The 14,808-nt window shown below is 40.8% G+C and overlaps 1 protein-coding gene across 5 annotated transcripts in view; it reads right to left on the reverse strand.

Moving 5' to 3' along the window:
• Positions 1-14,808, reverse strand: part of FRAS1 (Fraser extracellular matrix complex subunit 1) — a 445,842-nt gene that overhangs the window by 27,036 nt on the left and 403,998 nt on the right. For all 5 annotated transcript variants that reach the window (XM_073237418.1, XM_073237419.1, XM_073237416.1 and 2 more), the window contains 7 exons: positions 14,117-14,322; positions 10,940-11,096; positions 8,780-8,980; positions 7,034-7,221; positions 5,814-6,089; positions 3,279-3,511; positions 1,236-1,396 (listed from right to left, as the gene is read on the reverse strand). In XM_073237418.1, the coding sequence (XP_073093519.1) occupies positions 1,236-1,396; positions 3,279-3,511; positions 5,814-6,089; positions 7,034-7,221; positions 8,780-8,980; positions 10,940-11,096; positions 14,117-14,322 (1,422 nt within the window). The remainder of the gene's footprint in view (positions 1-1,235; positions 1,397-3,278; positions 3,512-5,813; positions 6,090-7,033; positions 7,222-8,779; positions 8,981-10,939; positions 11,097-14,116; positions 14,323-14,808) is intronic.

Raw genomic sequence — 14,808 nt, forward strand, 5'->3', positions numbered from 1 at the left:
TATTAAAAGTAACTGGTATTCTAAAGAGTTGGTGAATTTCTTGAAATGTTTAACACCAGCACTAGGCCCTCTGCCCAACAAGGACTAGGATCTCAATTAGCATATGAATTAATTGTGTTTAAGTAGGAAGAGGTGCAAAGTTTGCACTTTCAGCCTGTAAACATGGCATGTTTCTTTCACTAGCTGCACATGTAGACCAATTCTTCCAGGTATGGCTCAGTGATTTACAATTATCACACTCAACTACTTTCTACTGTATAAAGACCATCACTACCCAAAAGTGATGCTTAATGAATAGGGAAGAGCCTACAAATGCTTTTCTCTCTTCAGAAACACTGTTAAATCATTTATCAGTGTGAAGGGAGGAAAGGCTGATGTAACGTGCACTTGCTGAGGTAAATGGAAACAGGCAGGACTCTTGGTAAAGTGTCTGTTACGGTGGACACAGAGACGTGCGCTCAGCTGTCAGCTCCAAAACTGCATCAGTGGCAGAGCAGCTCGGCCCTAGGTCACCCCCTTGCTTGGGCAGGTGGCACACCAGGGCTGAGTGAAGTGCTTAGAAAGCTCTGTTGGTTCAGACTGGAAACAGGACAAGTCTGACTGATGGGCTCTCTCCAAAACTTCCTGAAAAGTTGGTTGCAGCCTTGCTGGGCTGCATTGCAGTTTGACTTCTGCCTCAGCCCAATCCTGATTCCTCTCCTTCCCTTTAACAGAGGCTGATCCCTAATATACATCTTGTACCCCAAACTCTATCTCAGTTTCTGCTCCTGGAGGAACCATCCCACAACACAAACACCTGAACTTTAAAGATGCTGCAAGAATGGGACTTGAGGGCACAGATCCAAGCATGCTTGCTGTGGGGGATGAACCAAACGTCATCGTGGTAGGTGCTTTGAAAATGTCAGACTTTAATACTCACCTTGTTTGGAATCAATTGTTATCCTCATGTTATGGATAAGAAAATCCTGGCTCAGAGAGGTCCAGCTTTTTTTTGTTGGATGGGTTGTGGAATAAGGATTTGAACCTAAGTCAGTTTGATTCTAAAGTCCTTGTTTTTTCCTGTTCACTTCATTGTCTGAACTGCTTATGTTTGGTTCCCTGCTAAGAAGGAAATACACTAATTATGCAGACTTGGAGGACCAGAAAACATGAAAAGCAGAGTTCACTTAGCCATATCCCTCAGGGCCACTGTGCTGGGCCTGCAGTGGGAAAGGCAGCACAGAACTGTCCCTTACCTGAGATGCCTCTCAAGTCGTGGGTGGTGACAAGATTGGAGCAGACATGCTGGTGTCTGTAGATGGACTCAGATAACAAAAAATGCAAGTTGTGCAATGGCATGGTGGAGATAAGGGGCAGCATTCCATCCTGGTGAGGGATCTGCACTGAAATGTGGATTCTAGGGCAAAAGGGCAGAAATACCTGTTTAGATGCATGCTATGAATGGTTACAGGACATTTCTTTCTCTTAACCCAACTACTTAATTTGCAATTTTTTTTTCCTGAAGCATTCCATGTAGGATTTCTCTGTGAACACAAGAATGTGATGTACATGTAGGAGGATCCCCCAACCCCCAAAGAGGCTCCAAACTCAGGACTAATAGCGATCAAGAACCAGAGATCTATTTTTTATACAAGAAAAGATAACATCACAACCACAAATCACTTTAAAAGCTTTCTTCTGTTTTAGATGGAAGCTTTGTTTTCTCATGAGCAAAGCCGAGTGGCTGACACAGGTGCTGTTGCCCTTCACTAGCATCTGTGGAGGCTGGGAAGGGTCAACTCTTGTATTTATGCCAAAAAGACATCACTGGGCTCTTAAGCTCTAAGGTCAATCTCTCTCCCCAGGCAAATATCCTAGAAATAGTAATATTCCACCTCTCAGACTGTTGCTGCGCAGCTAAGCGAGCCTTCCCTCCCGTCTTCTCCTTTCTTGCCCCATAGTGCCAGAGCCACGGGGCCCCCCACCAGCCTCGTCTGCAGCAGGCTCGCCCTTGATCTACATTCCTCAGCACTTATGCGTCTTGGTACCAGGAAATCTGTAACTTATTTATATTGATTGCTATTTCTTGTATGGTGCACACTCTGTTTATCTTGCCTCCTCACTATGAGGACAAGGACCATTTCCTTCACTTCTTTTGTTCCTTCAGAGCATGCAGTATACAACTCCAAATAAAATATGAGCTTACTAAATATTGGTTAAGACTGCAACACAACAGAACTGTATTATGGGCTGCATTTTTCATTGTACAAGTTTAAATTTTCAGCATTTTTACTGAGAGTGTGTTTTGAGTTTTTACAGCTTGTCTCTCAGAGTGAAGAACCACATTTTTAAGAGGAATTAGAACCCTGGAATATGAACAGCTCTTTTGTAAGGAAGGAGTCCATAGTGCCCTGGGCACTGCTGTTACTGATTTCTAACAAAAACAAATTCTAACTTGTTCGAAAAAAGGATTTGCATATTCTTGGCTCCATATTCAAATCGGTTTTCTCCCCACGCAAAATGAACTCCTTTCTCTGAACTCAGTTGCTCATAAAGGCACACATGCAAGGCTCTGAGGTTTAATGAATATGTATAACACACATAAATTCTTCTTTTGCTATGCAAAAAGGGAAGTATCCATCTTTCATCAAAATCATTGTGGCAACAGGAAAAACTAAAACCACATCTTACAGTTTACATAGTGTTATTTCTCACTTGTTCACTAGGTATTCAGTGAGCATCTCTTAGGTGCCAACAGCACTGTCCTAGACAGAGGGGGTGTGAAATAAATAATCATGGTCTCTGCCCTCACATCTACTATGCAGAGAGAGAGAAAATGAATGCTAATAATGCTCTGAAAGAGGCTTACATGGGTGCCAGGGGGCTGGAAGGAGGAGTTTCCAGAATAAACTTGGGGAGACAATGGAAAGATCCTAGAAGAGATGCCGTGAGCAAGGTCTAGCAGGACAGTCAGATTTAACTGCACTAAGGGGAAGGGGGTGTGGGAAGTAGGGAGTGACAGCGGGGTGGAGGTGTGCAACCTGAAGAGTCTGAAGCCCTGGGGAATTGGCACGATTCTCTGAGGGTAGACTGGCAGGTGAGAACGACAAGGTGAGGGACATGCAGTCAGGGAGATGGGCAAGGGACCAGCTCTAAGGGGGCCTCTGAAGAATTGAAACGTTTTCTGAAGCATTTACCAACACTATTCTTGTTTTGCAGAAGCATCACTTATTAAAGCACGCAAGGGCTAGCCTGAGATTCACTCCACCTGCTCACTGTGGAAGGCACCACCTGCCTACCTGTTTGGATGCTCCTTGTGCTTGACATCCAGGTATTTCAAGGTTGCGATGAAGGACTGAGCCTGGAAGCCTCTCGCTGTCCCAGCCACCACTGGGGTGTGACAGATAGCACTGTCTATCCCAATGGTAACAATGTTGCTCCTTAAGGGGGTCCCCATATGGCCCACCTTGTCCACTGCCTTTGCCACACAACGCACATGGAACCTCCGGCTGAAGTAAATGCTATCCAGGACCTACCGTGAAGAAAAAAATCACCTCAGACATTTGTACACTAATAAAACAGCTCCTTACCCTGTATATTCTGGAAGATATGACAGAGCCAGTTCCTGATACAAGGTGATCTGTGATGACCACCCACCATCCATCCATTCACCCATCTACGCATTGACCTCTCCTTCTACTTAAACTCACCTAAGTACTGACTTTCTGTCAGGAGCCAGGCACTAGGGATACAGCAGTGAGTACCTACAGCTGAAGGTGTTCAGCCAGATGATGAGCAAGTGCACACATGTGGTGCAGGAGCCCAGAGATGACTGGTTACCAGTGACGGTACTGTTCAGCCTAAGGACCACTCAACTGGTTTTCAGCCCTTCAGCAAAGCTGCTTGGCCTCCAAGTCAGATGGTGTCAGGATACAGAGGAAAGACGCTTCCTTCCCAGGGGTTTTCTTTCTTTCCTTCCCATTGCTATTCCCTCCACCTGTCCCCATGTAAAGACCACACACACTGCAAGGCTTGAAGCTGAGAGTTTGGCCACTGACACTTATTAGCCTTTGAATGTTTTTCTACAGATTCTTTCATGATCCCACACACAGAGAAGCCATAAAAGTGGTTCAACCTATGCAGAGGCAACCAGGTCACTAGGACTCTTTAGGCTATATGTGCATACACATAGGGCCGTACATAACAAAAAAATTAATTAGTACTTCTGTGCCATGGACCTCCCACAAAGTGATCATACAAACATAAATTATAACCATGAAAACAATTTTCACTGAAATCCATTAAAAATTAAAGAAGATTCTTCCATTAAAATTTTTTAATTAGTTGCCAATGCTTGCTTTATTTATTTACATATTTATTTATTTATTTATACATGGACTTTGTTCAGAAGGGATTTGAGGCATCTTACAAAAATGCACACAATACAATTATATTAAATAAGAAATTCGAAGACATAAAGATAGAGCAAAGGAGAGTGGGAGAAATGTGTTACTCTTCAGTTCATTGCAAGAAGGAAAACTGAAACAAAGTAAAATCATAAACTTGGTACCTGCCAAAAATGTATTATTTGGCTTAAATCAGACCAAATCTCCTTCATAGTTTGGTTGAAACAGAGAATTAGATACTTATGAAACCATAAGCTATTAAGCCTTGCCATTTACATTTTTTAATCATAGAGAAGATAATCTAAATTTGAGCTAGGTGATGTTACAAAGGAACCGATCTTCTGGCCTTCCTGAGCAAGCTGTGCCAGGACGATGGACACCCGGAGCGATCCCACTGTAACCAAAGCTTCCCACCTGTGCCTCATAGCTTTTCTCCACTATTATCCTGCTCAACTGAGGCATTATTTGCGGGAACTCACTGTGAGTTGAATAAGAAAAATCTAGAGTTTAGTCTGAAAGAAACCTTTGATTTCCAAAATTATTACATGTGCTAATTTCAGTCGAAAGTCGTTGAGTGCTGGCTGGGTGCCAGGTCCTGGGCTGAGCCTGAATCTCCATGCTTTCAGCTCTCTCTGAAGAGGATGAATGGCATTAGTGTGACACACAGTTAGTGCAGGGAACTGCTCCCTAAGGTTGGAGCCATCGCTATTCACTGATCAGTGATGGGACCGAGGTGCTGGTCGGGTCTCCTGAGTCTCTGAGGACAGCAACTGCATTGTGAACTTCCTTTTATGCCTCCAACAGCTTAGTAAAATGTTGGTCCCTCAAGAAGCACCTTAACCTCTTGTTTAATAACTGGTCCCCACTATGTGGCATCGTGTACTGGCCACTCTGGGAGATACAAATGTGGTAAAACCCTTGGTCCATGTCCTTAAGGAGCTTATAACCTACTGCTTATTGAATGATTGAAGAGATGTGAAAAAAATAATGACCATTAATTGTACCTACCTGGAATCTTTGACTTACTTCACCATTTATAGATCATTTTTATATCTGATTTGTCAATGACCTCGTCAAGTAGCTACATGGAAGAGGTATTATTTTGTAGATCAGGAAACTGAGACTCAGAGAAGTTACCTCTTAACATCAGTTAGTTAAAAATAGGTTGAATAGTATCTTAGTTCTTTCTAATATACCATATTGCTTTTTCTTATATAGAAGAATAAAATATAGTTCTCTTTCTGTTATGTTGTATTAGCTTTTCATATATATATAAGAACAAAAAGGCTGTGTGTGTCCTGTATTTACCTGCTGATTTATTTTATTCCAAACGCCATGCATGGACCTTAAGGAATTTAGTAGAGTCAGAGTAACAGAGAGAAACACCAGGTCTTTCCCTGCGCAACCAGACCTGGCCCCCAGACTCACCATGTGGTTGACACTAGTGAATGGTGTGTTGTCAGTGACGGTCTCAAAGGGAGACCTGGCCCCATTGCCATCAGTGGGGCTGGCCACTTCCCAGCTGAACTGCACAGACGTCTGGTTGATGCCAGCCTCACTGCAGCGTTCCTTCATGATGGCATACTTGGGGAAATGAGGGTCACAGGAGGTGACACAGACCAGTGGGTAGCCTGGAGAGGGGGCTTTCTTGACTCCTTCTCTGGTAACCTCTTCTACATGGTCATAGTCAGCAAGTGTGACAACCTGCAAAGGAGCAACAACGCTTCAGCCCAGGGTGGATATTGGAAAAGCAAGAGAGCTAAGGCTCCCCTTCCCAGAAATCCACTAGATCACTTACCTTGTAGAGATTCTCTAAAATATAACATGCTTTTATAATGCTTTGCTGTGCATCTACCCCTACAACATGCTACAGATGTTTACTGGTGAAGATCCTCTGACTGCCTGAGCTGAAAGCTTTATTACCTTACTAATTTTATTCCTAAGTCAGAGCTGTATGACTCACATAAAACAACTTTCATTTTCCTGCACACTGTAACGAAAGCTATAATCACGAATGGCAGTTAGCAGCTTAAAGTTGCTAAACTGTTATTAGTATGTAGTAGCACATTCAGCAAAGTAAGAGTAAATAAAGGTGGGGGCTCTCTTCCATGATCAAATAGGAGACACATTTTGAAATGATCCTTCTACTATCTAAGACTAGTCAGGGGGAGTTAAAAGACTTACTCTGATGGCCTCATTATTATGGGTTAAATTTTCCTCAACCTCTGGGCATTTTCCTCCTAACTGTGAAGGCAGTGCATTCATTCTCTGCATCCCCAAATTGGGAAATGTGGCACAACACTTCTGCAGATAATGAATTCTATGTGTGTCTTGAATATGTAGGATAATAGATCACTTTTTTCTGACTTTTCTAGGTCCCACCAAAGACATGAGATCAATTGTACTTTCTGTCTTTATCAGACCAAGGTTTCAATGTAGTTTGCTTCCACTTTTATGTCACCAGAACTTGTCAAATGGTCCCTGGAGGTGGTGGAGGAGAGTGGGGGGAGGGGACAAGATCACACCCAGTTGGGAATCACTGTGTCACAAGAATGAAGATATATAGCCCCAGAAATCCTACTTTTCTCAAGTCCTCATCAACTGGTCCCTGAGAGAAATGCAGCGATCCTTCAGGGCAAGCAACTCACAATGGGTGGCGCTGGCAACACGAGACTGCCTGCCGCCTCCTGGTCTAGGATGGTCACTGTGGCGGTGCTCACGTCGCCGAGAGCTGCTTCCACTGGGTCATCTGGGCCCAGTACCAGGGAGAAAGACTCATGCCATTCCCGGTCTTCATTGGACAGAATCTCGACTTTGAAAAAGATGTGATCCACACCTTCGCAGAGAACAGAATATAAAGAAAGCAAAGGTCCTTGTTAGCTGACCTACCTAACACAGTGCAAGCTGGCGCAACTGAGACGTCGTGCTAAAATATGCCTTCTCCTTTGAGAGGTTTTCTGTAAATGTAGTGGCTGCTAATCACGTTAGCCCCATCTCAAGTAAGAAGTCTGTTTTATAGACCAAATTCCACCTGTGGTAGAGGCTGTATTGCAGATTTACTATTCAATACCATCTGAGGATTAATGGCCCCTGTCTGACACTAGCTGGTAGTAATAAAAATCTATGATCCAAAATACACTTCACCCAGGTTATGAGTTTTTTTGCTTAATTTTTCTTTCCTCTTTACACTTCGGCATGAGCTCCTGTGTGGCCACTGAGTGCTTGCACACAGACGCCCTTCAGAGCTCTATCCTGAGAAGCAACGGCACAGGGGCTTCCCACTGGACTGTCTCTGCCAAGGTGAGAGTGTGAAGGCTCGGCAGCCTGCAAAGGGGAGAGCTGAATCCTAGATACCCCCTTTCTTTTGTGTAAAGTGATTCTCTGAAGGTGCAAACATCCCTGGTAGTAGTTAAGTTTCCCTTCTACCTCTCCTACAGACTTCTGGGCTGGGTTGCTTCTAGGACCTATCTTTTCCCAGGATCCTTATGCAGAAAAGGAAAAAGAAAGACACTTGGAAGAGAAGTCCTTGTGCGGATGTGGAAGAAGGGCATATACACTCCCAGCAAACAAACACCAACAGTCACATGGGCATGGAGCCCAAAGGCCTCTGGGGCTCCAGTGGAGTTAGAAAGGCGTACAGAGCCCTCCCTCCTCCCCTCACCCCACACCCTCTTCTGAGGGAGGAATTTTCTCTCTCCACTTGCCAAGACATATCTGTAAGGCCTTCAGCCACTGTTGCCCACTTCGGACTACATCACAAATGGTGCCAGGATCTATACCAGCCTTTTTGCCCTACATGCTCCAGAAAGTTCTGTGAAAAAACCTAGAATATAATTCAACTCCTCTCATTCCTACCATCAAATTAATATATCAGATGGCTAAACAACTAGTTGTGACATGAATGCCATTTTTCTCTCTTCCCCAGCTTGTCTCCATAGCTCTCTCTGGGATAAACCTTTCGGAATTCCATTAACAGGGCATCCAGTCTACGAGTAGATGTTGAACCAAGTGAGAACAAGATTTTAGGAATCACTGAAGGGCCCAACAGAGAGGTTTGTACCAATGTTGCTGAGTGATGGCAATCATGTATATTTAAAAAAAATCAAGTGCTCTTATCCCTCAACCAAATCATAGGCTAAAAAAATCCTTTTAAATGAACCAATATGCTAAGGATGGTCCAAAGTAAGGGTCCTGTTTTTTTTCCTTTTCCATGCCACTTTTACTAATTAAAGCATTTAAAGACTCCTTCAGTCTCAATTGTGTGCTTAATAAATACTTCACGCTATTAGAACTACTGTTTTTCTCTTCCATTTTTCTGCTCATTCCATTCTTCAAATACAAGATATTTGCCTCTATTAAGTAAAACCCACAGTTTGGAATTGACATTCAATTACCAGGACTGAACTTCAAGACTCGGCTCTTTGGGTAATAATCCACACCCGACTGGGCAGATCCATCCCGTGTGCTACAGCGAATCTTGGATGTCCTGTTCTGATCCCCTCTGCGGATCACTTTAATGTTCAGGATGGCCATGGCATCTGGCCCCGAGGGTTCCCGGACTTGGTATGCAGCTTCTTCAAACTCAATGGTGGGGGCTAAGAAACACAGTTAGGAAAGCAAGAACAAGTTAGAAAAGCACAAAGGGTTCCGACTCCCACGAGAGCACCTTGTATGGACAACAGGGAGTTTTCCACATTAGTTAACAATGTCAAGGCAAAATGGCTTGCAGTTGTAAAAGTCAATCAGTATTCACCCCTAAGCAAATGCTTTGGAAAAAGGAATTTGTTTGTGATTCTTTAGGAGTTGTTTCTCACAGCTTCTTATTAAAAACTATATAATGGAGGAAATATGCACCTTGAAATGCATGATGTCCACCTTTCCATCTAGGCAATACAGCTCACAGAAGGTTTTGGAATTCATGCAATTTATCCAGTGACTGAGACATAGTAAGCCCTTGATAACAATCAACTGACTACATGAATCAACTCATTTTTATTTTGAGGTATGAATTGCTAAGGTTTATAATTTATTTAATTTCTGTGCTACTTAATTTACTAAATCCATCTCTCTGATCTTTGGATCCTCCCTTCCAGAGCTCTCACATCCCCTACATTTATCTTTTCTTAACTTCTCATAGGTTATTTAGTTAAGATTGAATAGTTTTTGTGACCAGCCACACAATAATTCAGGAACACAAGATTTCCTAACACCATCTGGTTTGAGGTGTTATTCTTATTGCTATGAAATGATTAATATGTTGATTTTTATTTAAAAAATAAAATTTTGCCTCCTTTTCTATTATATTCTCATGGAGAAGGGCAAATTGGTAGTAGTGGAGAGAATCAGATAAAAAGATGGGAAACAAATTTTATACCATTTTTAATTATTACAGAATTTTGCAGAAATTTCTTGAGTATCTATTTTCATTCCCCTCTTTCCCTCTCAGAAAATCAATTCTTCCTAATTGTAGAAGACGAGCGTCAATTGAGAGTTCATAGGTTTTAATACAAATGCTCTTTGAAACTTAAGAGTGTTACTGTTACACAGTGTGAATTTGTTACCTCTCTGAGCATCAATCATTGGATTTCTTTGTAGCCAGAAGTTCACTTCAGTATTTGAATCTCCTTAGGTAAAGAATTAATTCATCTTCAAGGCTGGCTTTTTTATTTTACCTAATGTCTAAGTTAGTCCCTGCTTTTATATTAGAAAACCTAAGCAGTCATTGACTCTTGTGTAGATTCTAGAATCTGATAAAATAAGGTTCACATCCAGCTTTGTCCTTACAGTTGTGGAACTAAAAGTGTAAATTATATAACTTCGCTGAGGTTCAATTTCTTCACCTCTGATATAGGGATAATAACACCTACCTTAAGGGGTTATTGTCAGGATTAAATGAACTAAGATAATATAATAAGCTTGGCATGGTTCTCAGTATACAGTGAATATTCAATAAAAACATCTAGTACTATTTGTAATATTATCATCCATTAATGCATTAAAATATGTATTTCAATAAAACAATTATATCCAAATTTGAAAGAGATTTTGTTTTGTTCTCCCTGGTACCTAGTGGCACGCTTTGCTAACACTTGACTAAAGAATTTAAGTTTTTTTAGGTTACTAGGCTAAATCAATTAGAAAAAAGAAAATTGTGAAATTAGACTTTTCTAGGAAAGTGGCAGTGTTTAAGTTAGTTCACTGGATTCAGCTGATTCTGATTGTAGTTCCAATCCTGCTCCTGAACTGCAGTGCCTTAAATAGCTTTTATTCTCTGCCTGTCTTAGTATCTCTGTCCTAGCTTTTAACCATACTCATTCCTTATCTCTCAGCAAGTGATAGGGAAGAATGAGATAAAAAACATCTATAATCTTCTTGGAGCTCTGTGGAGGCTGATCATTTGCTGCCAACATTTTATATAAATACTCTGAGATTCTTATCTGTAGGTGCTTTTATAGCACTTTCATTTTTCAAAACACCTATAATTGCATTACTAGTAAAACATCAGTTCATATCCCATTAACCTAAGAGTAACTAAAGGCAATGTCTTCTGTTACCATCTTCATCATTGGATATGGTGACAGTGGCCACGTTATTCTTTCCAATTTTGGTACCACTCCAGTGGTTTCCAAGAGGATGGCTGAGGTAGACTCTGAACTGCTCCTCAGGCTCAAACATGGAGTCATCGTGGATGGAAACCGTGCAGTTCTTCATCTGGCGTGAATAGCACAAGAGAGATTGAAATTTGCAGTGATACATCAATAACTTGCTTGGTTTCCCTAGAAAATGATTTTTCTTCTTTGCAACATCAAATAGTCAACACAAATTCATTTGTAAAATAGAATGTTTAAATCTAATGGGTCATACCTGAGTGAGGCATACTTATATGTGCAGCCTTGTATTAAAACACTGCAACCACTTTGAATTATTGGTCATGAATTATGAGAAACAAGATAATAAAACAATCCACTAAAAGTCACCTGTGTGTTTTCTGACACTACACCTGAGCTGACCAATGCATTTGCACATTATAGAAGGTAGATTTCTGATGATGGGGTTCAACATATGGATTAGTTTTCCTGGGGAGCTAAATAATATTCCTTTTCCATTGTAACAACTGGACAATGTTATGAAGAACTCAAAAAGCCTTTCTGTTAGGCTAAAGATGCCTTTAAATGCTGCAAGAACTCTCAAATGTGCTACCAAATGGTGTTTTGTCTGAAAACTGCTGAGTGCTGAAAGTCTGAGAACACAATCAAAATTCCTATTTGATGGACAGAAATAGTGCTTCCCAAACTGAATATTCTGTACTAATGAGTGCATTCTTAAGAAACCATAAAATAAGGCCACAATATTTTAGATGATAGAGCAGTCTCGATAGTAGGGTCATGTGATATGAAGTGGGATTCTTTTTAGTTGAACCATTTGAAATCCACCATATTACTGTACTGTGAAGGGAATGTGGGTATAGGGAAGTTTCACTCTCATATTTCCAAGTCATACTAAATGAATATCCTTGTGAACATTTATATGTGATCTGCTAAACTGGTTTTAATTCCCCAAAGAGTGTTTCTTTTTTTTCCCTACCTCATCTTTCTTAAAATAATATCTTTATGAAAAGCATGAATTTAGAAGAGCCTCTTCAGGATATCTTTAAAAGAAGACATTCTAGTTAGTGACAAGTTTCAAAGACATATTACTTAGTGAGCCAAAGAAAATGAAGATTCCAAAGTATCCTTATAATGTTGATAGACTGTCATGTGGGTAACATATAAACTATGAGGCTGTATTTTCTTTATGATTTTATTAAATTTCAAACTGTCTCTTGGATAGGCAGAGAATCCTCTCTTGAACTTAAACAAATACAGACATGTTGACTCAAAACTGAAGATTGTATCTATAGTATTTGTGTATGCTTTTAAACATGTGTTTCAACTTGCCACCAGTAGAAGTACCTTAAAATATATAATTAAGACAGGGCTTCTATGAGTTATGAATGTATAAAAGACTAAGAGTCTCTAAGAAGGAAACTATCAATTTTTTTTTTTGGTAGTAATGATGAACAAAGTAAGAATCTTCAGTGACCTGGGATAGCTAAGGTCTTCTTAACACTAAACTTCAGAAGAACTGACTAATCATTAGGCAAAAATTTGATGTATTTGATTATATCCAAATTGAAGGTGCCTATTAAACTAAGAACAGTGTGGTCAAAAGTAATAAGGTAAAATATTTTTACAATATTAAAATGTCTAAAACTGGCAAGGAATTAATATTTAGAATGTATAAAAAATACGACAAGTCAGTATAGCACAGAGAAGACAAGTAGTGATTTTACAGCATCTTACTATGCTGATGTACAGTGACTGTAATGGGGTACGTGGTGGGAACTTGATAATAGGAGGGAATGTAGTAACCACAATGTTACTCATGTGAAACCTTCATAAGATTGTATATCAATGATACCTTAATAAAAAAATACTGCAAATCAGTAAGGAAAACACAGCAATACAATAAGGAACAAGGATAAATATAATAAATACATGTAAGAGGAAACCCAGTAACATAACAAGCACAGAAAATGATAGTCTTTAGAGAAATGCAAACTAAAATGAACTGTAACTTTATTTCAATTGCACCAGTCACCTCCTATTATTCTGCCACCACAAATAATTGCTGAATTTTTGCTAATCTGATATGTATAAATGAAATTAAATAGATGCATGGCCAATGGTCCAGCAATTTTGCTGCTGAATGTATATTCAAAGAAATTTCCACTCCTGTGTAAGAGGACAGAGGATGCGCACTGCAGCAATTATTTGTGGTGGCAGAATAATAGGAGGTGACTGGGTGCTACCTCTGATGTTCTTCACTTTCTGTCACTGAGAGTAGATAAGTGAAATGTAGTAAATGCACATCATGAAATATTATGCAACAGGTTGAAACAACAGATTAGACATACATATAAATGACATGGACAGATATAAAAACATTGCTAGGTGAACAGTAAAAGTTTGAAAAAGATACAATTGCAGTTTTATAAATTAAAATTATGCACATAGAACAAGCACTTTTTAAGAACATACAAATTAAGAGATAGACATTAAATATAATAGATCAATGAGCTCTGAGGTAGGAAAGGGAATGTGGCTGAAGAATAGGGTAAAATAAAACAAGTAAGCACAAAACATATTAAAATAAAAACAAATAAATAAAAAAAATAAGAGAAGGGCCTTGGACTGAACAATGAAGGCTGTGTGCCTTGAATCAAGGGGCACAACTGACTCAGTCATTGAAACTGGGATCCCAAAATGGCGAAATAGGATTCCCAGTAGATGTACACGTTGGACATACACTGAGTTTGCAGGCTCTGATTCTAAAGAAGCCATCCTTGGCAGCTTGACTTTTCAGGAGTTCCTGTGCCCACATGGATCACATTTCACATACATTGCCAAGAAGAGAAATCTCCACTGACTTGAATGTGCTCAGCATCTGTCTGTGTGGTCCTATACTGGGATGTATTGCCCTAAGACAGGCACCCAGGCTTTAGAAATTGCCTCTTCCTCTTCTGGCAGAGTGTGCTCATCTCTAATGTACATGGCAGTATTAAAAAGAATTATCAGTTAGTAAAAACGTCCTAGGAAGTTCAGAATTTGTCTAGATTACTTCACAATGGACACATAAAAGCATCCAGGAAGAAGAGAATCCCAACTGTCAGCCATTGTAAATCCACTTACTTTGTCCCCTTTCAGAAAGATAATCCGTGAAGACTCTGCATTTCTTCTCTCCTCAAAGTCCTCTACAACCTGAGCTGAATGGCCCCGAGTATAGCACCTCACTGATGACTCATAGCTCAGGTCTCCACTCCGAACAATGGGCACGTGCAGGACACCCTCTTTCTCCTTCACTAGGAGCAAATCCTTGGCAAACTGCATGCTAGGCACTGGGTGAGCAGAAGGGGAGATGAAGGCATTGTTAGTGGGAGACAGAGGGAGGTGGCTGCAGCCCTCATCAGCCTCGGCAGCCACGTGGCAGGAAAGCTCCCCTAAGGGCCCTCACAGGCTGGCAAATCAGAGACAGGGAGCAGGTTTCCAGAAAGGGAACTGCTTTCTTTGTGAGTGTGCCTCCAGTGCCACAGGAAGAACAATTTTGCAACTGTTTTCACCCAGATTCAGGGCACGCTGCCCATCTCAAGTGCAGATGTGTAAGGTGAGGAAAGGAATGAGCCAGGTGTAAGAGATTCTGATAGACTTGAACACTCATAAAGAGTTCAGTTTTCCTTATAAAGCTACAAGGAAAACGGTAGCACAGCCTGGTGATAAACAGCACTCACAATGTTCCCGGGGCCAGGAGAGAGTGAGAGTGCAGATGAAGAGGAAAGTGCAGGCCCTGTTTAAAGAGGGTTGCTCCTCAGCTCCAGTCTTCTGTT

Source organism: Manis javanica, chromosome 5 (assembly GCF_040802235.1).
Source record: "Manis javanica isolate MJ-LG chromosome 5, MJ_LKY, whole genome shotgun sequence".
NCBI lineage: Eukaryota > Metazoa > Chordata > Mammalia > Pholidota > Manidae > Manis > Manis javanica.